At 36.5% G+C, this 25,118-nt stretch overlaps 1 protein-coding gene across 1 annotated transcript in view; it reads left to right on the top strand.

The window, feature by feature from the left end:
- The window catches only part of LOC148952857 (phospholipase A and acyltransferase 3-like), a 179,295-nt gene that overhangs the window by 107,539 nt on the left and 46,638 nt on the right, over positions 1-25,118 (top strand). Inside the window, exon 2 of the mRNA XM_089088131.1 lies at positions 19,159-19,256. Within this exon, the coding sequence (XP_088944257.1) occupies positions 19,159-19,256 (98 nt within the window). The remainder of the gene's footprint in view (positions 1-19,158; positions 19,257-25,118) is intronic.

The raw sequence follows: 25,118 nt of genomic DNA, 5'->3' as shown, positions 1-25,118 counted from the left end.
AGTTAAGGGAAACTCACTGAAGGGGGATTTGTTTCTGGACACTTGGCCAGAAACTCATCAGCCCAAGTCAGTAGTTTGCCTGAGGCTTCCTCTGGGGGTGCTGTTCCTGCTCCAATAAATTGCGGCATGAGTCGCTCAATTTCGGCCTGAAAAATAGCCAAAAAATGAATGTCCCCAAGGTCTTCCCCCTCTCACGCACGCAACACTACTTCTGCCTTTAATGCTTAATCTAAAGGGTAAAATGAATAAAAAAAAGTTAACAGGGGAGGGGGAAAACCGAGTCCCTCCGAAAACTCGCCACTAGTTGCTTAAAAGCTGAAGTCTTATTTCTAAGTCCCTTAAAACAAGGAGTTATGGATCCTGAAAAAAGACAAAAGTAGCGAAAAAGACAGAAAAGTTGGCTTGTTTAGAAAAATAGGTATGAAAGAACCTAACAGGTGACAGGGGGCACAGATGAACGCCTTAAAAATCCCCTTCAAAGCCAAAAAACGACGAAAAACAGGCTTATTTCTGAGGGGGTGGTGAAATTTAAAACAAAGGGTGAGGGGGAAACTTTAATATTCTAGCTAAAAACAGCATTAATAGCTTAAAAATTCCCTTCAAAGCCCAAAAAAGGGGGAAATGTCTATAGCTGGCTAAAAAAGAAGAGGACAGAAAAGGGCTTTTAATGTCTCTGAGTGACAAAAAATAGCTTTATTAGGTTGTAATGGCTAAGATCCTTATTTCTGTTGGGGACCAACTCTCTTGAAATTTAATGGGGGTGGGGGTTGCAAATAAGCTGAAAAGTAGACACTTGAAAGAGTGAACAAAGTGTCAATATTTCTAAGTCCCTTAAAACTAGGAGTTATGGAGTCTGAAAAAAAGACAAAAGTAGCGAAAAAGACAGAAAAGTTGGGTAGTCTAGAAAAATTGGTATGAATAAAGCTAACAGGGGGGGGGCACAGATGAGCCCCTTAAAAATATCCTTCAAAGCCAAAAAATGACAAAAGAGGCTTATTTCTGAGGGGGCGGTGAAATTTAAAACAAGGGGTGGGGGGATTTTAATATTCTAGTGAAAAGCTTTTAATGTCTTCGACAAGCTTGTATTAGGTTGAAAAATAGTTTTGTTTAGATATTTCTATAACCTGGTCCTGAGACATAGAAAAAAGTGAAAAGACAAAAGTAAAGAGTAAAAGGCTCTAACAGCTAAAAAAATAGCTTTATTAGATCAAAAAAATATTACTCACGTCTTCAAATTGATCAGACACGTGACAGGAAGCTGGAGGCTTGGACATTACACGACAGGGAGCCATTGGTTGGTCTATGACTTGCCTGGAGGGGCCAACCCTTCTAACTTGAATGGAAGGCTCAGCACTTGACGGAGACAGTTGACGAGAGTGCACCGACACCTGACGGAGAGCTGATAGCTCAGATATTAGATAAGAAGGAGCCGATGTTTGGCCCACGGGTTGTCTAGAAGGGCCATGCATTGTATCTTGCCCTGAAAGCCTTGCTGTATGACTGGGGCTCAAGTGGGTCGTATCATGTCCATCACGATCCTTCGCAGCCAGGCCAGCGGCATAACGGGCTCGTGCAGCCGGGGCTGTAACTTGAAGAGGCAGCATTGATGTTCGATGAAGAGGGGCTTGCATAGGTCTCACTGCTTGCGCTGGTGGGCCTGAGATGTCATAAGGATGCATAGACGAGACTATATTTCTCCGGCGAGCTTTTGGGGAGGTGTAACTGCCAGCCATCTCTAGACTCTGCACCGGTGTGACTTCGTTCCCTCTTGCCCTCTTGTTGGGAGGGAGAAGAATTGGAAAATTCTGAAAAGAAGAGAAAATTTAGTATAAAATAATGACTCCCTGTTACAGAAGAAAAATTTAGTACCCTGCCTGTTACAGAAGAAAAACAGAAGCTATAAATATTTAAACATTGTCTAAAATAGGTCAACCCTTTTCAAGAAAGCATAAAATAGTTATCAAATAATCTAGATCTCAAAAATATGCAGCCCTCTCCTTTCCGGAAAGGTAAAACTTTTTTTTTCAAGAAAGCATAAAAATAGGCTTAGAAATAATACACGATCGTTTCTTTCTGTACAGGAATTTTAAAAATGGAAAATAAATCGAACACTATAGGGGAAAAAATGCTAGAGAATAATTTGTCTGTAGCCTAGGCATGTATATGACCCTATTAATGGGGGGATACATATTGCTTTTACTATTTAGATGCAATAAGCAGTTTAAAAACTAGATTTTTGTCTAGAATAAAAATAAATATTTTTATTGTCCCATCCTCTCTCCTTACACGCAATTTCAAGGCCTAAAATGTGACTATTACACATTTATTTTGTGGGAAATAGGATCTCTTTCAGACATAGAATTTCCTAAATCCGACATTCTCCCGTAAGGTTTATTAAATGACAACAACCCTTCCTTGTTTACCAGACATCCTTTGAGAGGGTTACAGCCCTATTCACAACAGATGCCAATTTTAGGCAAAGGGTGTACGACAGATTTGATGAATGCTAAGGTTTAAACAAGCGTCTCTAGAGTCTATAGAGACTGATAGGGAAATGTATCTACCCGCGCTATATATATAGCATATTTTGTGGAGGAATGTTCTCTCTGGCTATTAATAGAAAAGCTTTGCGGGGGTTTCAGCCATCTGGGAATTTTTTCTAGAAACAACGCAGGGGAGTTTTGCTAGCTGGGAGATGTGTCTGGAAAAACATCGTAGGAGATTTCAGCCACCTGGGAACGTGTCTAGACATGTTTTTGCCTAGAAACAGGGAATAGGGGTGTGTCCTTGAAATGTTGGCTAGACATGCCGAATCCTGCCTGGACATGCCTAATCTTGCCTGGACATGCCAAATCTTGCATGGACATGACTAATCTTGCCTGGGCGGGAATCTCGCCTAGAAACAGGTCCAAGGGGGTAGGAGCTTATCATTAAAACTTGTGTATTATGCAGACCACATTCCGAGTAGTTGAAACACCTGGGAATTTTACCTAAATTGTGATACCTGATCGTGCCTAATCTTGGCTGGGTGGGAATTTCGCCTAAAATTGCGACACCTGGTTACCAAAAGGGGAAATCGGCGTTAAACATTTTTCTTGAACCTATGGAAGAAAAGAGTAGTCCCTAGGGATGTTGTAGAATAGATTGACCCCCCACTACTATCGGTCTTTAGATCTGTGAATTATTCCAATTGGCTGGTGAATTTCTGATAACTGGGGATAAGCCTGAGAAACACGCGAAAAAATAAAAAAAAACTGGACTTAGTTAAATTTAGGGTAAGATAATTAGCATCAAGCCACAAAATCACCCTCTCAAACAAATTTTCCAAATTTAATCGAAGCTCGGATTCGCAGTTTTCCAAAGTGCCAAGTTGGCTGTCATCAGCAAAACAAACACGGACATCAGAAGAAGGCGAACTATAGTTGCCACTATGGGCAAGGTAAGGGTTAGGATGACAAAGTCTACAACAATTAATAAGTTTCTGCTTTTTTACAACATAACAAAATCATTTACATAAATCAAAAATAGCACAGGCCCTAAAACTGATCCCTGGGGGACACCACAATTCATTTGCGAGGGTGACCGGAAAAGTGGATCAACAGGAATTAACCTATCCTTCGAATAAGACTGAAACCAAAAACTTACATTTCCGTTTATGCCAAAATGAGACATCTTCGATAGAAGAATTTCATGGGTTAAGGAATCGAAAACCTTACGAATATCCAGAAATATAGCAGCCGGAATCAATCCCGAATTTAACGCAGAATGAATAAAATTCAAAAGGGTCGTACAGGCATGTTCAGTGGAGTGCTTCGTACGGAAACCAAATTGAAAATCATGAAGAAAATTTTTAGATTTTAAGAAAGTAAGGGGACGAGAAAGCATACCCTTTTCAAATATTTTACTAAATACTGATAAAATTGAAAGTTGTCGATAATTTTCCAGATCATTTCTTGGTCCACCCTTATACAAAACACTAATCCTAGCACCCTTGAGAGCATCCGGAAAAAATCCACATTCAAATGAAAGATTAACAAGTTTTGTTAGAGGCAATAATATTGAATGAAGAATAGATTTAACTACCATAGTAGGGATAGAATCTGGCCCAGATGAGGACGAGTTTTTCAAGCCATTAACAATTTTAGTAATCTCACTTAGTGTTACTGGCTCTAGAAACATAGACTTAACACTAGACGGCCCAAGGTAAGATCTAAAGTCCGGCTTAGACCGAGACAAAGTAACTGTAGAAGTAATATTCTTACCAATATTAGCGAAGAATGAAGTGAATGCCTCTTGGACATTAAGCTCACTCTTCACAGCTCCATCACCAATGACCAGACTCATCGGCAAAGAGCTAGATTGAGAACCGGGTTTAAGTACAGAATTTATTACCTTCCAAGTTTTACGAATATCATTGCCACACGCAGCAAAATTATTTAGATAATACAGAGATTTGGCTTTCCTACACAAGGAATTATGTATATTCTGGTAGATCTTGAATTGACAAAGACAAATAGCACTTGCTGAAAGTGTAGCGAATTTATAAGCTCTCCAGAGATTATTCTTCCTTCTCCACCTTTGAGAAGTCCGGATGTCATCCATGGGTTTAGAGGAACAATCCTTTTAGACCTATGATTAGAAGGTGGTACTTTACAAATGCTAAGAATAGCCTCTTTTATGGTTCCATAAAAGGACTCAAATAAACAAGAAAAATCCTTATCATTATCAAGCAAGCTCCACGAACTTTCCGCTAATTTAGACACAAGAAGAGATAACTCTTTCTCACCAAACCCAATAGAATAGGAATAAAACACCTGAGCCCGGTTACTCTTCCCCTGTTTAAAGCTGAATCGAAAATATATTGGAAAATAATCGGAGATATCACTAACTAAAATTGAGTTTTCCTTCAAGCTAAGCGTAGAAAAGGTATTGTCAATCAAAGAAGCCGTAACATTAGTTACTCGTGTGGGGATGGATGTAGATAATAGAGTCCCTGCGGCAAGTATGGTCGAAATAAAATCAACTGAAGCCAAAGAGTTTGAATTCAACCACTTTATATTAAAGCCACCCATTATGATCAACTGACACAGACGTTTCAGTATTATGTCAAATATTTCCTTAAGATTACGAAGAAACAACGGAAAAGCACCACTAGGAGAACGATAAATATTTCTTATGATTAGATCAGTACCATTAGATCTAATTTCTATAAATTGTGACTCGAAAATACCTTCAAAACTCCTTGACAAGTCATCACGCAAGCAATAATGCAAATTGCAAGATATATACATGGTAAGACCTCCTTTAGCCATCTTGCAGCGGTTTCTACGTTCCATTTTATAACCAATGATATCCAATAGCATTTCATTGCTAGAATCCAAAAACGTCTCACATAAACCCACTACATCAGGCTGTCCATCCGAAACAATTTGTCTCAAATTATCTATTGACGAGGAGAGACCCTGAATGTTAAGCTGTAGTGCTGTCAGAGAATAATCTCCATTGGTAACCTCCCCCTCCCCAAATCTGAAAATATTTACTATTACAAATAGGGTTTATATTAATCGGATTTTGATTAGCCTGACCCACAGAATTATTTACTATACTAATTACATCAAAAGGATTATTTTCAAGCTCGCAAAGGCGACTCTCATGACTTAAAAAATTCACAAAAGCAGGTTTTACCTGGAGTCCATTTGAGTCACCAGATGAACCAAAAGAAATCTTTACTTAAATTGATTACAAAAGAAAAACCTGTCAAAGGATTACAAACACATAAATAACTAATTGCAAAGCAGGTATTATTGGAATGAACCATTAGCACGGAAAAAAAAAAAAAAAAAATTAATGACCTGGGTAAGGTATATACAAATTAAGAGAAGAATACTAACATCGAAAAACGACACAGCTGAAATAATAAAAAGATAAAAAATACCAAAAAGTGCACCCTAGAATAAACAGAAACAAGAAATGTTTTTGAGAAAAATAATACAAAAAAGATTAAAAATAAAACAGAGAAGAAAAAATGAACCTAAAACTAGCGACTCTTTTAGTAGATAAAAAAAAACAAGAAAAGGGAAAATAAACAAACAATCCATGAGAAAGTAACTCTTGTATACAATCATTCTGAAGAAAAAAAACAACAAACAAACAAAAAAGTAGATACAGTCAGCGAGAGACCTTATCTTTTTTGTTGGAGTCCCGTCACTAGGCTTCGTCAATATTTGACCCCGATCAGACCAAGCATTCCGCTGACCGAATTTGTCTTTCGCCGCATTCAGAATATCTCGTCTCTGCTTGGTCAGAGACTCAATAACAAAAATACCCCTAGAGGCCAACTTGGATTTGGCCTTGAACACTTTAAAAGCAACGCTTTTGCTCGAAAACTTCACTATTGTCAGAGCGACCCTTGGAGCAGATGGAACCGCCTGAGTTGAATCAGTTGTAGTAGCATTATTCAGTCTAAGTCTATACACGTTCACGACCTCAGTTGTACTAATTTCAGGTAAAAATATCTTCTGATTAATAGTTAGCAACACAGCAGAACGAATGTCAACACCAGTTTTCTGCCTAACACCGTGAAAAACCAGGCTGTCTAGTAGTGATTCTTGTTCATAACTTTCCAACTTATTGTCAAGCCTGTTCAGTCTGTCCTCTAAATTTTCAAGTTTGTTACTCAGTCCCTTTAGTGACTTTTTGATTCGCTTAAACTTGGGATTAAATTCAATCGTGAGAGCATCATAAATTTGACTAGCAATAAGCTCAATTGATTCCTTAAGAGAGTTTGAGCTAGCCAGTTTTTCTGAAACTTTTTGAATTATACTGTCCATCAGGTCTTTTTTTGGTTTTATCCAGTTCAGCTTGGGTAGCTACAAGTTGCTGCTGTATCGGACTAATACTGCTAGATAATGCTAACGCTGGGCCATTTGCTTTGCTTTTATCATTACCTCTCAGCGCAAGGTATGTTTTTGACAGTCTCATGGAAATATCAGGCACAGTAGCAAGCTCTTCGAAAGCTTTTTTTGAAGCGGGAGCAGACAAATTATCAGTGGTAGGATCATAAACTTTGACATTTGCATCCACGAGGCGAAATTCATCATGCGATCCATAGCAAAATGCCGTATAAACTGGCTTGCCTTGTGTATCTTTACCAGCTTTGATTATTTTTACTGGCCATAGGAAATAATCTTTGAACTTCGCAAGAGCAAGATCAAACTGTTTAAAAGCCATGATTATCATTAGCAAGATAAAAAAGCAAGACTTAGTTTTACGTGAGGCCAAACAAAATATTCCAATAAATTTTCAAAAAGTCCAGCGCCAGCCAGCTAACGCATACACCAAAACAGGTATTCACTCGATTATTACGTTCAACACGGATGAAATGAAAATAGGTCTTGCCTTGGGGGTATTTTCCATGGAGGCGGGGGTGGGGGGTTTAAACACCAGCTATCATTCACAATTCGGCTGCCGTCAATCAAAAGGCAATATCTGACATAAACTCGATTTTACAGGAGAGCGAAAAAACAAAAAAAAGTTTGAAGCCTTAGAAAACATGATAGGAGGTGCCTGTTTTTCAAAGAAAAAAATACATCAAATCTAGGTTTCAGAGTAAGACAAATTTGTTTGTTGAGGAAAAACTAGACAATTCTTTTTCGTTCTTGAGATGAGTGCAGATATCGCCTTCTAACCTACTTTTGAGTCAACAAAAGGAGGTATCTGCAAGAACGCCACAGTAAAATTCCATAAGAAAAACGAGATTACTGTTTTACAAAACGACTTTAAATCAAAGCGAAACGCAGTTTCCAATGAGTGCATTTGCTTGCAAGCAACATCAGCTATGTCATGATGTAGAATAACCTTGTTTTCAGGTTGTAGTTGGTCTTGGGCTTTGATGGTTTCTACTGCGGAAACAAGCGCATCTCAGAGGAATACGTCAAGATCAAGTCAAACTACGGCACAAGCGTTTCCACAACATTGAATTCGTTTATTTTATAAAGGTAGCAAAGATCATATTCCTTTATGTTATAAAAAAAAAGTCTACGTGTTTTTAATCGTCTTCTGGTTCACAGCCCTTGAATTCGTCGGCCAAGTCTTGCACGTTGGCTGTATGAATGTTCTTCCAGAAAGACCTTTTCCGTGTGTCTGCAATTTGGGGTACAAGTTTCATCAGGATGTTTTTTTTTTTGTCCCTTGAAATCCCCCTTGAGACGGATAGCTTCTTAGGCAAACCTTTGCCCAGAGCACTTTTGGTTTTCACTGTCAGAAAATCTACAGCTTTCAGTTCGTCGTCAAAATCATATCGATAATATATTTTCGAGTCTTTCTTCATGAAACTTGCCTGTACGACCTTTCTAAGTTGAATATCAACTGACTTTTTCCCAGACTTCTCATTCTTCCATTCGTAGAAATCGGTTATTTGGAGCTCTTCAACTCGGGTATTTTGTCTGGAATCCTGCATAACCTTTTTCAACTCGGGAAAGTCCTCAACAACCTGCTTCGCGCGGATTTTCTTCCCTATCACACCATGCAAGCTGTCAGCTGCCATGTGTGTGTGTCCTTTTGACAGGAACTTGATGGAGATCTTCTCTGGACCCCATGCTTCGTTTACAATGCGCACAAACATGGAAAATATTGTCCAGTTCTTGTTCTGTGACGATCAGTTATCGGCCCAGAATGTAAATTCTTTTGTATCCCGTAACTCATCCACAAGACCAAAAAAATCACAGGCGACAGCATCCCCGGTTCTACCATATGTTGCTTCGTGCCATACTACACAGTATGCCACTTCTGGTGACGAGCCGGTGCGAGCACTAGAAACCGGTGGAACATTGAAACCGGCTAGAAACAAGTTTCATTGAAACACACTAGCCTGCTTGTGAAATACGATTCTTTAACTGCTGGCTGTATGGGAAGAATTAGGACTTTTCGCATATCAACTGTAAACACTGCCTTCTCCTCGCCGTGTGGGTGCTCAGCATCTTTGTCAAGTTCTCACCTAGCTTTTTCGGCCTGGTTTCTATGCTCCTGTTGCTTCTCCCTTTCTTCGTCTGACACACCTTGCCTGGATTCCTTTATTTTGAACAAGTCACAGATTTCACATACATCTGACCTTAGTATCTTGTTTGATATGTTCATTTCTTGCAAAACTTGAAGGTAAGAACTCTGACTACAACGCTGCTCGGGAAACGTTTCTTGAAAGTTAGCAAACATAGCTTCGAACGTAATATCTCTTGAGATTTATCTCAAATATAGACTGTTATACCTCCTGTTGTGGGGCTGACACGGCTTGAACGATTCTATATGCATACGTATAGCTTCGCGGTCCGCATCCACCTTTCTAGCACTTCCTCTTTTTTCTGAAGGGGAAAATCCAACGCCCTCGGTCTTTAGCTTTCTCGATATTACCTCGACGACTTTCGGACTGATGTAACCCAAAGTTGAAAGAAACGTCTTTTGGCACACAACCAACGTGAGTTCTCCAGCAGCAACAGGCAGGCGATACACGAAACTGTAGTCTCTACATTTTGTACGTTTCGAGTCTTTCACGGTGATTCTTTTTTTGCGTGTCACTAACAAAAACGACTGTATGCAATTCTTTCTCACTGGCTTAATTCTTGGAACTTGTCACAGATCTATCTCTTCTGATCAATTGCAAGTTCTTTGCACTTTTTCTTATACTTTTCGGGGTTGCACCCATTCTCTTTGAATGGATGTTTTTGGTTTTTCTTTTCAATTTGCTTTCTCCTTTTTTCTAAGACTTTTGTCTTCTTTTTTTGTCACAAAAGCAGGTTCTTCAACATCTAGTATTTCTTGTCATTCAACACTGGCGATAGAGACTTCACTCACAGGTAATCTTGAGATAAGCTCGCCTTGTACATCAGTACTTTGTCTAGCTGCTCTTCGAACACTAGCACCTGTAGAATCAGAATCTTCTGATTCTCCATCTGGCTGATACTCACTTGCTGAGTTGGTCTCCAAGTTTTCGTCTGAATCAAGTAAATTTTGATGTAGGCTTTGTCTGGTATCTTCGTTACTAGCTGCATGACGGCTAGATTGGGTGGACAATTCTAAAACTATTTCATCGTCTCTGTCACTGAACTCACTCGTATTCGCATATATATCTTCTGTAGCGGTCTCATTGTTTTCCGCACGCATTTCTGTCCCTATGTCATAGTTTACTCCAATCTTCTCAGTCTCAACTTTTTCCAGCCAGTATTTGATAAACTGTATGCTCTCTAATTCAGGTGGAGCATCTGTTTTGTCCACTGAAACTTTTTGTGGTGATGGATGGCTTGAGAATATTCCACTGATGGGTATTTCTTTTGGTGTCACTGTTTCTTTGGGAACAATTCTGATGATTCTTTGTTTTTGGGACACAACAACAGGAGCTGTTTCCCTGTTATCCGCATGCATATCTGCTGTCGCCTTTTCACTGCTGTAAGCGTGCATCTTTGTTGCCATCTCATTGTTTGTGTCTGTTTTGAGCTAATTTGAGCATTGTTTTGAGCTATTTCCCTGAAAAAAAAAGACAAGGTTATCAGCAGAAAATACAAAAAATAAACAGTGTAAAGCAGAGGGTTTCCGAAACTTTTTGGACCATGGGTCGGATTTCGGAAGGGAAGGGATTGCATACCGGATTAAGACCTAGTCGAGCAACCATCAGCCAGATCTCAGCACAGCCATGCAACCGCGAGAGCTTTTGAAGGTACAAATTGCAAAAATGGTGGATTCGAATGGCTTTTCCGACTGAAGGCTAGTTTTGTCTGGTTTCTAATGATTCAATTATTTGACCCGGAGAGATACAATGTCAGATTTTATTTGAGAGCGCAGAGTTTTGACAGGAGACAGTTCCCCAAATATATAGATACTGCCTGAGTACTACAGACATGCATTGATTGCTTCTAGTGTGGACAGGGGTTGGCAATGTCAAAAAAATGTAACAAAACATTTACATGTAAAATATGATTTTTTTACATCAGTGAAAAAAACATTTTTTACATTAAATTTTTACATGTAAAGTAGATAACTACAGTCATAAATGTTTTCGAGGCCAAAACTGGATGAAACGTTTTTGTTATTTGTTACATTTTAACACGTAAAAGAAAAAAAAATCCATTTAAAGTGCCAACCCTGACTGTGGACATGCATCCCTGGAGTACCCCAAAATAGTGGGTACTCTATCCCATAAACAGCTAGTGGCCCTGACTGGGAAAGATCCTGTTTTTGTCAGATTTTAACAGAGTTCAGGTTCTTCTTAAATAGCCTCAAAATGTATGGTAGCTTACACTGCTGAAGAAATAAAAAGAAACAAAGCATTTGCCAAACCACGACAAAACACTATTGAAATATTCCAACTCATGCATTTCATCGAAAGAAATCTAAAATGAACTTTGAAAAATTAAGAGAATGTAAGTGTGACAAGGTGAACCACAACAAAACACTTCTGAAATATTCCAACTCTTGCATTTCAATGATAGAAATTAAAAATCAACTTTGAAAAATCAAGAGAATGTAACTGTGACAAGGTAAACCACAACAAAACACTACTGAAATATTCCAATTCCAGCATTTCAACGAAAGAAATTCAAAATGAACTTTGAAAAATCAAGCAAATGTAACTGTGAAAAGGTAAACCGCATCAAAACACTACTGGAATATTCCAACTCTTGCATTTCAACGATAGAAATTCAAAATGAACTTTGAAAAATTAATAGAACGTAACTGTGTTAGGGTAAACCACAACAAAACACTACTGAAATATTTCAATTCTCGCATTTCATTGAAAGAAATTCAAAATGAACTTTGAAAAATCAAGAAAATGTAACTTTGACAAGGTAAACCACGATAAAGCACTATTGAAATATGCCAACTCTTGCATTTCCAGGAAAGAAATTCAAAATGAACTTTGAAAAATCAAGAGAATGTAACTGTGAAATGGTAAACCACGACAAAACACTACTGAAATAAACCAACTAATGCATTTCAATGAAAGAAATTCAAAATGAACTTTTTGAAAAATCAAGAGAATGTAACTGTGACAAGGTAAACCACGACAAAACACTACTGAAATATTCCAACTGTCGCATTTCAACGAAAGAAATTCAAAATGAAATTTGAAAAATTAAGAGAAGGTAACTGTGACAAGGTAAAGCACAACAAAACACTACTGAAATAATCCAGCTCTTGCATTTCAATGAAAGAAGTTCAAAATGAACATTGAAAAATCTAGAGAATGTATCTGTGACAAGGTAAACCACTTCAGAACACAACAGAAATATTCCACCTGTTATATTTCAATGAGATAAAACCAAAGTAAACTTTGAAAGATCAAGAGAATGTAGTAAAGCAAAACAAAACACTACTGAAATATTCCAACACTTGCATTTCAATGAAAGAAACTCGAAATGAACTTTGAAAAATCAAGAGAATGTATCTGTGACACGATAAACCACGACATAACACTACTGAAATATTTCAGCTCTTGCATTTCAATTAAATAAAACCAAAGTGAACTTTGAAAGATCAAGAGAATATAAGTGTGACAAGGTAAACCACGACAGAACACTACTGAAATATTCCAACTCTTGCATTTCAATGAAATAAAACCAAAGTGAACTTTGAAAGATCAAGAGAATATAACTGTGACAAGCTAAACCACGACAAAACACTACTGGAATATTCCAACTCTTACATTTCAATGAAAGAAATTTGAAATGAACTTTGAAAAATCAAGAGAATGTAACTGTGATAAGGTAAACCATGACAGAACACTACCGAGATATTCCAACTCTTGCATTTCAATGATAGAAATTCAAAATAAACTTTGAAAAATTAAGAGAATGTAACTGTGACAAGGTCAATCGCAACAAAACACTACTGAAATATTCCAATTCTTGCATTTCAACGAAAGAAATTCAAAATGAACTTTGAGAAATCAAGAGAATGTAACTCTGACATGGTAAACCATTCTTTGACAAGGTAAACCACAACAGAACACTACTGAAATATTCAAACTCTTTCATTTCCATGAAATAAATGGTTTTTTAGTGCAGTGAGTTGTTACTAGTAGTAGTACTTTCGTGTTTTTGCAAGCCGTTCATGCTATACTTTAATTGCATTCAGATAATTCCTTGATAAAAAAATAGCGGTGACTACCACAGATATGGGCTTTTCAAGTGATGAATAGTCTATATTGCAGGGGGCTAGGATATAAACTATATTCTAAGAATATCTGGACCCTTTGAGTAATGGAAGTATTAAAAAAGCCAACGAATTTTATTTGAAATCCAAAAAAAAAAAAACTGCTTTTAGAAACGAACATTCACAGACCAATTGGAAATTTAGCATAACAACACTATAGGATGCTTCCTTGCATTGTTTAACTGAGCATAGCGCCTCACATCTCTTCCTTTAAATAGAAGTGAATGTCTATCTTTTTCTTGTGTTTTATAAGCATCCTTATCTGTTTTCTTGTAGCACTCAAATCTTAGAAAATGTGCAAGGGGGGTATTTTCATGGTGTGTTTTGCTTTGACTCACATTGCTGTCAGGGGTGACATCCAACTTTGCTCTCTTTTGCTGGGGGGTTTGATCAACAACTTCGTAAAATAAAATTATTTTAAGTTTTCTCAGTAGGTAGCTTGCAAGCTTAAAGACCTAAATTTCAAGCTACTTAAACACATAAAGAAAAGAGTGGAAGTCCTAGATGGAGGCTAAACCAAGCATATTTTTAATATGATACTCTCTAAATTAAAGCGGTTTATACTTTTAAACAAACTTCCTATTTTAATTAAACAATACGTCTCTTAACCTCTGAAAAGAGGTAAGGTTCTTAATGCATTTCACATCTTGAATCAAATATTTTATGTTATTAAATTTATAGCTATGTTCACTATAATATCCCATTGCCTATTCCATCAAGGGCCAAAAAGGGCTTAGATCCCTCACAGTGGTAGCTACTCAAGGAAGAATTTGAATAACCCTTTTATATTGACTTTTTCTACAAAATAAGTTTTTCAAAGAAAGGTAAAGAGCAAAAATAAAATCAAATAATCTACCAAACGTGAAACTACCACTAATCAGCATCTATAAATAAATGAAACCCAAACTGAAAAGAAATTACAATAAATAATCGAGTCAAACTCAAAACGAGCAGAAATTAACATAAGTTGGGGGCAAAACCCCTATGCCTTCCCAAGGCCAGTGTGGGGATTGGTTAATAGAACATTAAACGCAACATTTATTATTATTTCTTTATTTACATATAGGAATTAACATTTTAAAATTAGAATAGCCAAGGCTTATGATGTTTTGAATATTCTCGTTTATTTGATTGAAATTGTTTAATTATAAAATAAAATAATGACCTTTCGAGATTAGGTCTCGTTAGATTTCAGTTCAATGTCTTCTTTTGCTTTAAATATTTTCGTGTATTTAATTGAAATTGTTTTATAATAATAAAAATAACATAATGAGTTGTTGAGATCCAGTTGGAACTTCCTGCATTCAAAATTTGGTCCAAATTCAGGATCTAGATCCACACTTCTAATCGCCCTCCCCCACCTTCTAAGAAAAAAATATATATCCACACACATGACATGTATATCTACAAATCAACTAGAATAATCTTCCTCATTGAATTTGAGGATGCTCAAGGCTGTATGAATCAAGATTTTATTTCATATTTATATATTTTATTTGGTATTCCACTGGTAGCGTTGATTTTCATCAAAACTGATGTTTATAAAGATTTTAGTAATAGCTTAAAACCATTAAAACTGTTAAAACAAGGCGAGTACATGTCCCGCAGACGATGTTTGAGTTCCAATAAAACTGGTAATTTTTGAATTGTATACAGGCCTATAAAATTTGTAACACCCTGAAGCTTCCTGTATCTCATTAGCCTAAATATATGCATGCTAATTCAGTTATATTGTGCCGCAAATTTTTTACATGTCAATCATGAAATAGCATTATTCACCGCATGCATAAAAGGAGTCGATTTACTAAATTATTAAAATATTTTTAGAATATCTGTTTAAAACTTACGTCGATAATCACAGCTATGTTGCCAGATTCCTTCTATGCTTTGGAATGGGATGTGAGACGAACTACAGTTGATATTTTTGCATTCAATGATTCAATTAATCCCGTTTCAGACTTATCCAGAGTTTCATCCAATTTTGCGCCTTTTTGCTGCGATGCTTGATCAACAATATTCTAGAATGACACAATTTAATTATCTACTTCAATTTTTACTTATTCAGAATATTAATGGAGGGCACTGAGCCTATCAATTCCATAGTACCAAACACAAAAAGATGACAATTATAGATTTTTTTCTCTTATATGCACAGCTTTTAAAACTTTTTATATAGCTAAATTGCGAAATACTTAAAATCACAGAAAAAAGGAAGAAGGAAGACTCCGACATAACCTAAACCAAAAAATTATTAAGTATATGAAGGGGGTCGCCCTCTAGTCAATATTTCGCCCCTTTATGCTAAAGTTTTTTTGTTTTTTTTTAGCACAAAAGAGATATCTATTCTAATTAACCGGTCTTTCTGATTCAAGAGTTCGTGATTTGAACAAAATTCGAACTTTAGAGTAAAGAGCGAGGTATTGACTTGGGGGTAAACCCCTTAATATATTTGATAAAAACATATAAATATTGAAGTTTCGTTATGTAAGTTAATTCGTAAGTTAATTCATAACTCAATTTTGAGAAAGCCAATTTTAGCCAACAAATTTGTAAACATGCTCTTCTTAATCAGATAGTGAGAAAACTTCCCTTTACAGGTAGAAGAACGTAGTGACTTGATTATTTTATTGGTGAAACTACCCGTCCTGTTTGAATATTAACACCTTTTTTCAGGTGTAGAGGATGAAAAACGATTTGACTATTTTTATAGCGAAACTGACTGGCCCTGTTTTTGAATATTTACCGAAATTTGATGGAAAAAAAAACAGGGACTTTTTAATTAGAATAGGAAGCTTTTTTGAAAGCGCTAACAGCTTTAGCGTAAAGAGCAAGATATTGAGGAGAGGGGCGACCTTTCATATCTGGCGAAACTAATATGCAAATTCTATTTTAATTTTTCATATACAATGGCGAGACAAAAAAATAGATTTCTTTTTATTATAATAATTAGAAAATTTTACTCACCAGAAGTCGCTTAGAATATTCCATATCTATGTAAATGATTGCAAAAATATCGATACTAGTAGATTGAATGAACTATTCAAACTGTAGAAAGTTCTAATCTGAAACCTGAATATATACAAAAAAATAATTGAATATATTGGCAGCTAAAAAAGACGCACCGGTTTTTCTGGGACGGATTTACCCTTAAAAAAAACGTGTATATCACGAAATAGACCACCGTTCGTAGTAATAGATGACTGACCCGTGGTAATCCAATGTACCGGTTAGACTACACTGTATATTCATGCCTCAGGCCAAAGGTAAGAGAAAGTACGCAAGCACGATTTGTGTTCCCTATGGCCTTAGGTGACTGACCCGTGGTAAGCCAATGTACCGGTTAGACTGCACTGTATATTCATGCCTCAGGCGAGAGGTAAGACAAATTACGCAAGCACTTGTGATATTCAGTATTGCCTTACTGCTTACATAACCATGAATGTGATGAAAGGTTGGCCTTATTTGGCGATATCTGCTCTTGCACTGGAAGTAAAAGCAAAGATCTAAAAGGCGATATCTGCATGTGTAGATATCGCATTTTGAGTCACAAGAGAATGGAAGTTTTCCAGATAACGCCAAAAAAAACTACCATATATCTTGTTTTTTTTTTCAGATATCGCGTTTTTGACTCGACCAATCGATAGAGCGGAGTGTCTTTACTTGGCATACACAGAAATCTCAATTTCGCTTGTCATGTCAGATATCGCCTTTGACGGCAGCCGAATTGGGTATCCTGAAGCTAGGTCACCTTAACCCACAGCAAAATGTTACGAAATAACAGTCACTGAATTAGCTACGGAATCTAATTGGTTCCGAATATAATCTTTTTTCAACACTTGTTCAAAATTGGGATTTTATACTTTTAAAAGAACAAATAGGTCTTAACATGTCAGAGACTGAATAGCAGAGACTGAATGTTGCTCCTTACTTTCAATTGAATTTTTTTTTATTTAACTTTTGATCGCTTTTCAAATAATGCGAGGAAATCTACCTCCATCTTCTCCCCCCCCCCACGAAACATTCTTCCCTTTGAAAGTTCCTCCTGCGTAAAATCCCCCCGGACAATTCCATCCTCGCTGAAAATTTCCTGTGGGCAATTCCGCCCGGTAAGTTCTCCTTAGCCTACTGTCATTTGAAAAAGACTTTTTATATTTAATTTCTGATTGTTTTTCGAAATCGAACCCCCTTCTCCCCCTATAAAATCCCCCCAGTGAAAAGAATACCTCAGACAATTCCAAACCCGCTGAAAATTTCCCCTGAACAGTTCCTCCGGAACATCTCCGCAAATAAAATTGAGTCACCAAAGAGAAAGTAAGACAAATAAAAAGAATTTCGTAGAGGAAATCGGGCAAATTCCCTTTGTTTAAAATTTCCTCTGGAAAGTTCAGCCCCTAAAACTTCCCTCTTCACTGAAAATTCTCCCCATAGAAAATCCTCCCCCTGAAAAATGTCTGTATAGGCTACTTCCTAATGACAAATACTATGTCTTACATATAGTGTTTGTAGTTTTGTAAAATAGTAACTTGTATACTATTTGTAACAAATTTCACAGCTTACAGCCCTTTCCCCAGGGTATGTGGGGGTCATGTCATCCCCAGAGACCTTTCAACTATGCTGAGCAAAGGGCTATTTCAAAATTTTGATCGGATGATTTTGAGAAAAAAGGGTGTAGGAGGGGAGCTAGTTGCCCTCCTGTCTTTTTGGTCACTTGAAAAGAGCACTAGAGCTTATAATTTCCGTTTGAATGAGCCCTCTCCCGATCTTCTAGAACTAATGGTTCGATACCTTCACCCCTGGGGAAAAAACAACAAATAATCCGTGATGGTAAAAAATTCAAAATTCCATATTTTTGCAAATGGGAGCTTGAAACCTCTACGGTAACGTTCTCTGATACGCTGAATTAGATGATGCGATTTTCATTAAGATTCCTTGACTTCAGTTGGTATTTCCTCTGTTTTTCGATAATTAGGCAAATTTTCTCAGGCTCGCAGCTTTTGATGGATGATATTAAACTCAATGAATTTTATATATATATGTTAAAACAGCATAAAAAGCCAATTCTTTCATGTATTATCGTTATCAAAATTCCTTTTTTCAGAGTTTGGTTATTATTGGGCCGAGTCACTCCTTACTTACAGTTCATTACCACGTACTATTTAATAAAGAAAGATATGAGAAATATACAGATGATCAAACGGGAGTAGAAAGGCAGTTACTCAGGAATTGAATTTGGATGGGGGGGGGGGATAAAATAGAAGACAGGCAAAACAGGCGAACATCATGAAACAAAAAAAGGCAGTTGCGTGGAAAATCCTTGAAGAAATTTACAAATTTTACAAAATTGTTTACTTTATTTTTTATGGACTTGACCGATTTGGCCTACTTGGCTCGTTTCATACTTTAGAAATTGCTAGGATTATTAATATGGATTCAAACTGAATGTTGTGAACGCCGTATGACCCAAATGTGTATCTTGTTTAAATTTGAACTTATTCAGTTTTAAGTTGTACATGTAAAAACAAGGCTCTAAAAAACAGGCACTCAAAATTAATATTTAAAATAGTTTTGGCTCCCCCCCCCCCCCCGCCGTAATCGAAGCAGTTTCCTTTAAAAAAAAAGAAAACAAAAGTCCTTCCGATTTTCACTTCTGTTTTCACGTTTTTTTTTTTACGAAAGTGGTTTATTCTTGAACAATAAATATAACAAAACCTAAGTAAAACCGTAAGGTTTTTTTTTGGCCAGAGTTTTAAAAACTTATTTCTCTGGCTGGCAATTTTATTTTCTTAATAATAAAAGCTTTCAGTGTATGTACTAATAAAAGTATGCCTTTGGCATTTTTTTAAATATAGATTTTTAAAGTTGTCTTCATTTCCCAAATTTTAAAAGAAAATTCGGTGAATTTTGCTTTCAATCAGCCATTCAATAGCTTTCAATAGTTTAATTATATTTATGTTTCAGACTGCCAGAAGAGGACTATCCAAACAAAAGGTATATATCAGATTGGTACAAAAATACAGACGTTTTGAGGGAGAAATTTATGGAAAAGCTTCAAATTGGTACGTTTTGTTAGTGTTTTATCGGCTATGATTAGATGGTCAAAATATAATTAGCACAAAGAAATTGGCCTCAGAATGCAAAGAGAGAGGAATAAAAAAAACCATATTTAAAAAAATTGAAATTGGGTCGAAAAATCATGTCGAAATCAGGAAACTGACTAAATATCGATTTTCTCTAATAACTAGATGTATTAATACGTAAAAATTGCCCCTTGAAAAAAAAAGATAAATAAAAAAAATGATTTTTATAAGTAACTAAGTTTATAAGTAAGATTTTTATAATATAAGTAAGGAGCAACATTAAAAATCGAAAAGAACAGAAATTATTCATATATGAGTGGAGCTAACCCCTTCTCAATGGCTTGTATTTCACGCTGAAGTTTTTTAGTATTTTAAAAAAGCTTCTTATTCCATTTCAATAACCCGGATGTCGACTTTTTGACTCAGTTCTTTCAGAACGACTCTTGACACATCCAGGTCGTTGAAATGGAATAAGATTCTCGCCGAATATCTCTCCCCTGTCACGGAAAAATTTCCTAGGCAGTTCCAGTCCCGCTGAAAATTTCCTCTAGGCAATTCCTCCGGAACGTCTGGACATGTAAAATTTAGTCGCCAAAGGGAAAGTAAGACATATAAAAGAATTTCATATAGGAATTCAGGCAATACCCCCCCCCTTTTCACAAAACACACAGAAATTCTTCTTTCTCTCCCCTCCCCCCCCCTCCGAAATATCTCTATATACTTCCCAATAACAAATACTATATGTAAACAATGGGCAAATTCCAAAACTTAAAAGCCCTTTCCCCAGGGCTGTTGGGGGTCATGTCATCCCTAGAGACAAAGCTATTGAAACTTTTAACTATGCTGAACAAAATACCTATCTCAAAGTTTTGCTCAGGTAGCTTTGGGGGAAAATGGGATGGGTGAGGGACTTGTGGCCCTCCAATCTTTTTGGTCACTTAAAAGGGGCAATTGAACTTTTGATATCCGTTTGAATGAGCCTCCTCCCGATCTTCTAGGACCATTGGATCGATACATTTTCCCCTGGGAATAAAAAAAAAACAAATAAGCACGCATCTTTCATCTTTCTTCTGGAAAAAAAATACAAATCCCCAATTTTGCAATTGGGGATTTGAGACCTCTACAGTAGGGTTCTCTGATAGGCTGACTCTGATGGTGCGATTTTCATTGCCGTTTTTTTTTACTTTTGGGTGTTTTCCCCCCTTTGTTCTAAAGGCAGTCAAACTTTCTCAAACTCGTAGCTTTTAATCAGCATAAAAATCCAATTCTTTCCATGTATCTATTGTTATCAAATTTCCGTTTTTTAGAGTTTCAGTTACTATTGGGCTGAGTCGCTCCTTTCCTACAGTCTGTTACCACGAAGTGTTTTATATAGTTTATGAAAAGAAAAATGAAAAATATATTGTAAAATTACATTTTCTAAATTTTATATAAAATAAAAATTTAAGTAAAATTATACGGAAATAGTTTTACTTTAATATAAAAAATTTAGTTGATGCATAAAATTAAATATTATCAAACAAAAATTATAAGATGTATTATAAAATCAAAACAATTAAACAGTTTTGATTTAAAAGAATAAAAATCTCATTTTAACTCCCATTTTATGACCCAGTCAATAGCAAATTAACATTGAACAAATCTGAAGAGTTGCCAAATTCTTCATTTAAGAGGGTGCTAGAAAGCTAGACTCTGCTTGCAGGGGTACGGTTGGTAAAAGTGTTTACTAAGTGATTGTTTGTTTGTTTTTTAATTGCCTCGCTCGACTTGATGTCTAATATAAATAGATTTTTCATCCTTCTGTATTTGCGGTATATACATTTCTTGCTCCTTTTTAGTGTACAAGGAAAAGGCTATTTTGTTTCATTTGAGCTCGGCTTGTTTAGTCCCAGTTTGTTTAGATAAATGTCCCTCCCATATTCCTTTCTTTTGGTCCCTTAATTATTTTCCGTCCCCGAGTTATAAATATTAATTTTCCTTTTATTTTTTGACGCCATTTTGGGTCCTCTTAACTGCGTACGTGCTTAATAGACCACGAGGTAAAGAATTGCGCAGTTAGGGAGGTTGATCAGTAAATTAGTAAGTCCTAGGATTGGCTGGAAAGATTCATTTACCACCCTCGTAACCCCTGCCACAGCACGCGGCTAGCGGGCTGGGAGAAAGAGAGTTTTAGTTAGTTCGTTTATACAACGTGGAGTGATTACAGTAAGCTTTTTTTACTATGTACTCTTTTAACTTTTCAGCTTAGGTCGAATCTAAAAGAGTTAGTTAGAAATCTTATCGGTAAACTTTGGCTTTGGTGACCCCCGCACAAATATATATATATATATATATATATATATATATATATATATATATATATATATATATATATATATATATATATATATATATATATATATATATATATATATATATATATATATATATATATATATATATATATATATACTTGTATGATATAGCCCCGACCACTCAAGTTGTTCATCCATTGACGCATTGTAGAACCGTGTTTCTTTCAGCGTAGCGTGAGACGAGACAAAGAGAAGTGACAAATAGATGCGAAATATATAGTTTTGGCTATATATTTGCACATTAGGGGGGGGGGGTAAAGTATTTTGAAAGTGTGAAGTAAGAAAACAATTCTTACTGCATAATATACAGACTAATTGTACCTAACGCATTAGGCATGTAGACCCGCTGTACTTTAACCCCTCCCCCTCCCCCTAATATGTATTTAGGATTTGGCAAGTCTCAATCTCAGGAGCTCTTGCCAAATCCCAGGATTTGGCAAGATCTAATCTGAGCCCATCAGAATTTTGCACAGAATTGTTTCAAAAAAGAGAAAATGCTATGAAAAAATTTGGTTGGCTTTAAATTAGCGCTAGTTAAATCTCGGTATTAGCAAAATCTCATTGTGAATGGGGCTTAAGGGGACTGATGGGATGAAATTGATGTCATTTCTTATGTCAAAGTTGATGCTTCTTTGGTGGATATATGCGTAGCTTTAGCATCCGACAGGTGGGAGTAGGCTATCAGCTATGAATCCATGCATCTGTGCCCAAGACAGTGCTGTTCCTTTGTGTTTTGTCTTTATTGCTAAATTCTACTTTTTATGGTTTTTTGGGATATGCACGAGGTTGTTGTTTTTTGCTATACCGTGCATTTTGTACTATTATTATGCCGTTATTTTATTATTATTGTATGTACTCTCGTAAAATGGATGCCTTGTTTTTGAAAATCATTATTTTTAGTTCTTAATGTGTACGTCCTTCTTGTACTGTTAGAAAAGAAAGGAACTTCAGTTTATTTTCATTCCCCTTAAGGCCCAATTGCACATTTTAAGAGCTAAGCTTTATCTAGATCGAAAAAATTCTGAAGTCCCATGTTGATAAATCTGTCGATGTATTAGTTTTTTTGGCGTTGCAATTATTATGGCTCCAAACAGTATCTATAGGGAGGGGCTACCGGATTTGAAAACACCCCCCCCCCGTGAAATTTTTTTCCTATTCGTAAAAAGGTAATAAAAATGAATATAAACGAATTTTAGATGCGTTTTTTTAATTATTTTATACCCCCTCCTCCTTCGAAACCCCCTCTCCCCTCCCCGAACAACATTCTTGGAGATGCCCTTGTTTTGTCTATTCTGTTTTTGGCACAATACCATGCTTGGCTCTTCTTTTTTTATGGCCATTCATAAGATAATGAAAACATTCGATGATTTTTGTGTTTGTGATGATTTTAGTGTTTTGTTGTTGTTTTTTCTTCCTTTTTGTTACTCCGATTTTGTAAAACAGTGCTTAAAAAACAAATTACTATCATTTTTGATTTATGATTATATATAATTTGATTTAGCACTTAAATATTTCCTACTATCTTGGCTGGATTTATGGCTAATATAGGGTGTGTTCAAGAAGCCAATTATCCATAATTATCAGTAATATTATTGATCTCATCCTTAGGGGGCCCAGTAACTCCTCCAATAATCATAGGCAGCGCAATAGCGCTGCCTAAGTAAACAACGATGTTGTCAGAATGTTTTTTTTGTTTTTTTGTTGTTGTTTTTTTGTTGTTTTTTTTTTCATACCAGGCCACTTCGTATCGAAGGAGTTGTCGTAAAAACTTCGAAAAGGACTCATTCGATTTAAAAGTGGAGTTGCTAGTGCTCTTTTTAATAGTTGAAAGTGATTGGAGGGTACCTAGCCCCCCCCCCCACGCCCATCATTTCCCCAAGCACATCTAATCAAAATTTTGAGATAGCTATTTTGTTCAGCGTAGTTGATTTCCGGATAGAAAATATGTTTTTGAGGAGGACACTCCCCCGCAACCCTCGGGGAAGGGGTTTTAAGTTATGTCCTCAGGATATATAAGAACGATGTTGGCACAATTTATTATCTATTATTTTTTTTTCTTTAGAGCAGGGCACTTTGTATCGAAGAAGTTGTCGTCAAGAGAACGCCCTTTTTAATGGTCGAAAGTGATTGGAAGGCAACTAACACCCCTTCTACGCCCACCATTTCCCGAAACACATCCAATCAAAATTTTGCCATTTTGTGAAGCATAGTTCATATCCACATAGAAATTATGTTTTTGAGGTGGACACTCCCCAACAGCCCTCAGAGCACAGGTTGTAATTTATGCCCTGGGGGCATGTAAGGTTTTTATAGATGGCATTGTCGAAGAATCTCAAAAAAGGCTCATTCAATTGGAAATTCAAAGGACTAGTGCCCTTTTTAATAGTTGAAATTGATTGGAGGGCAACTAACCCCCCTCTCACGCCCACCTTTTCCCAAAACACATCCAATCAAAATTTTTAGATAGACATTTTATTCAACGTAGTTGAAAGTTTTGGAAATTAGGTCTTTAAGGATGACAACCCATCCCCCCACAACCCTCAGGGCAAGGGTTGTAAGTTGTGCCCTGGGACTATGTAAGGTTTTTATAGAAAGCGATGTTGTAAAAATATAAAAAAGGGCTCATTCAATTGAAAATTGAAAGGGCTAGTGCCCTTTTAATAGTCGAAAGTGATTGAAGGGCAACTAACCCCGCTCTCACTCCCTACATTTCCCCGGACACATCCAATCAAAATTTTTGATATCCATTTTCTTCAGTGTAGTCGAAAGGTCTGGAAATTAGGTCTCTTAGGAGGATAAGCCCCTCAGAGCCATCAGTGCAAGGGTTGTAAGTTATGACCTGGGGGCATATAAGGTTTATATAGAAAGTTGTAAAAATTTCAAAAAGGGCTAATTTGTTTGGAAATTGAAATTGCCCTTTTTAATAGTCGAAAGTGAGTGGAGAGTAATTGACCCCCTTCTCACGCTTACTTTTCCCCAAGCATATCCAATCAAAATTTTTAGATAGCCATTTTCTTCAACGTAGTTGAAAGTTTTAGAAATTAGGTCTTTAAGGAAGACACTCCTCCCTCCCCCAGCCCTCAGGGCAAGGGTTGTAAATTATGCCCTGGGGCATATAAGGTTTTTATTGAAAGCGTTGTCGTAGAAACTTCAAAAGGGTTCATTCAATTGGAAATTGAAAGGGCTAGTGCCTTTTTTAATAGTTAAAAAGATTGGAGAGCGACTAACACCCCTCTCACGCCCACCATTTTCCCAAACCCATCCAATCAAAATTTTGAGATATCCATTTTGTTCAACGTAGTTGAAAGTTCTGGAAATTAGGTGATTTAGGATGATAAACTCCTCAGAGCCCTTAGTGCCAGGGTTCTAATTTATGACCTGAGGACATGTGAGGTTTATACAGAAAGTTTTTATATAAATTCCAAAAGGACTTATTTGAATGGAATTTAAAAGGGATAGTGCTCTATTAAGTAGCCAAAAGTGAGTG

The sequence above is a fragment of the Artemia sp. Qi Xiang Cuo genome, chromosome 4 (assembly GCF_049724085.1).
Source record: "Artemia sp. Qi Xiang Cuo chromosome 4, ASM4972408v1, whole genome shotgun sequence".
NCBI lineage: Eukaryota > Metazoa > Arthropoda > Branchiopoda > Anostraca > Artemiidae > Artemia > Artemia sp. Qi Xiang Cuo.
Note: the sequence above shows the minus strand (reverse complement) of the source record. Positions and strands in the feature narration are given on the sequence as shown.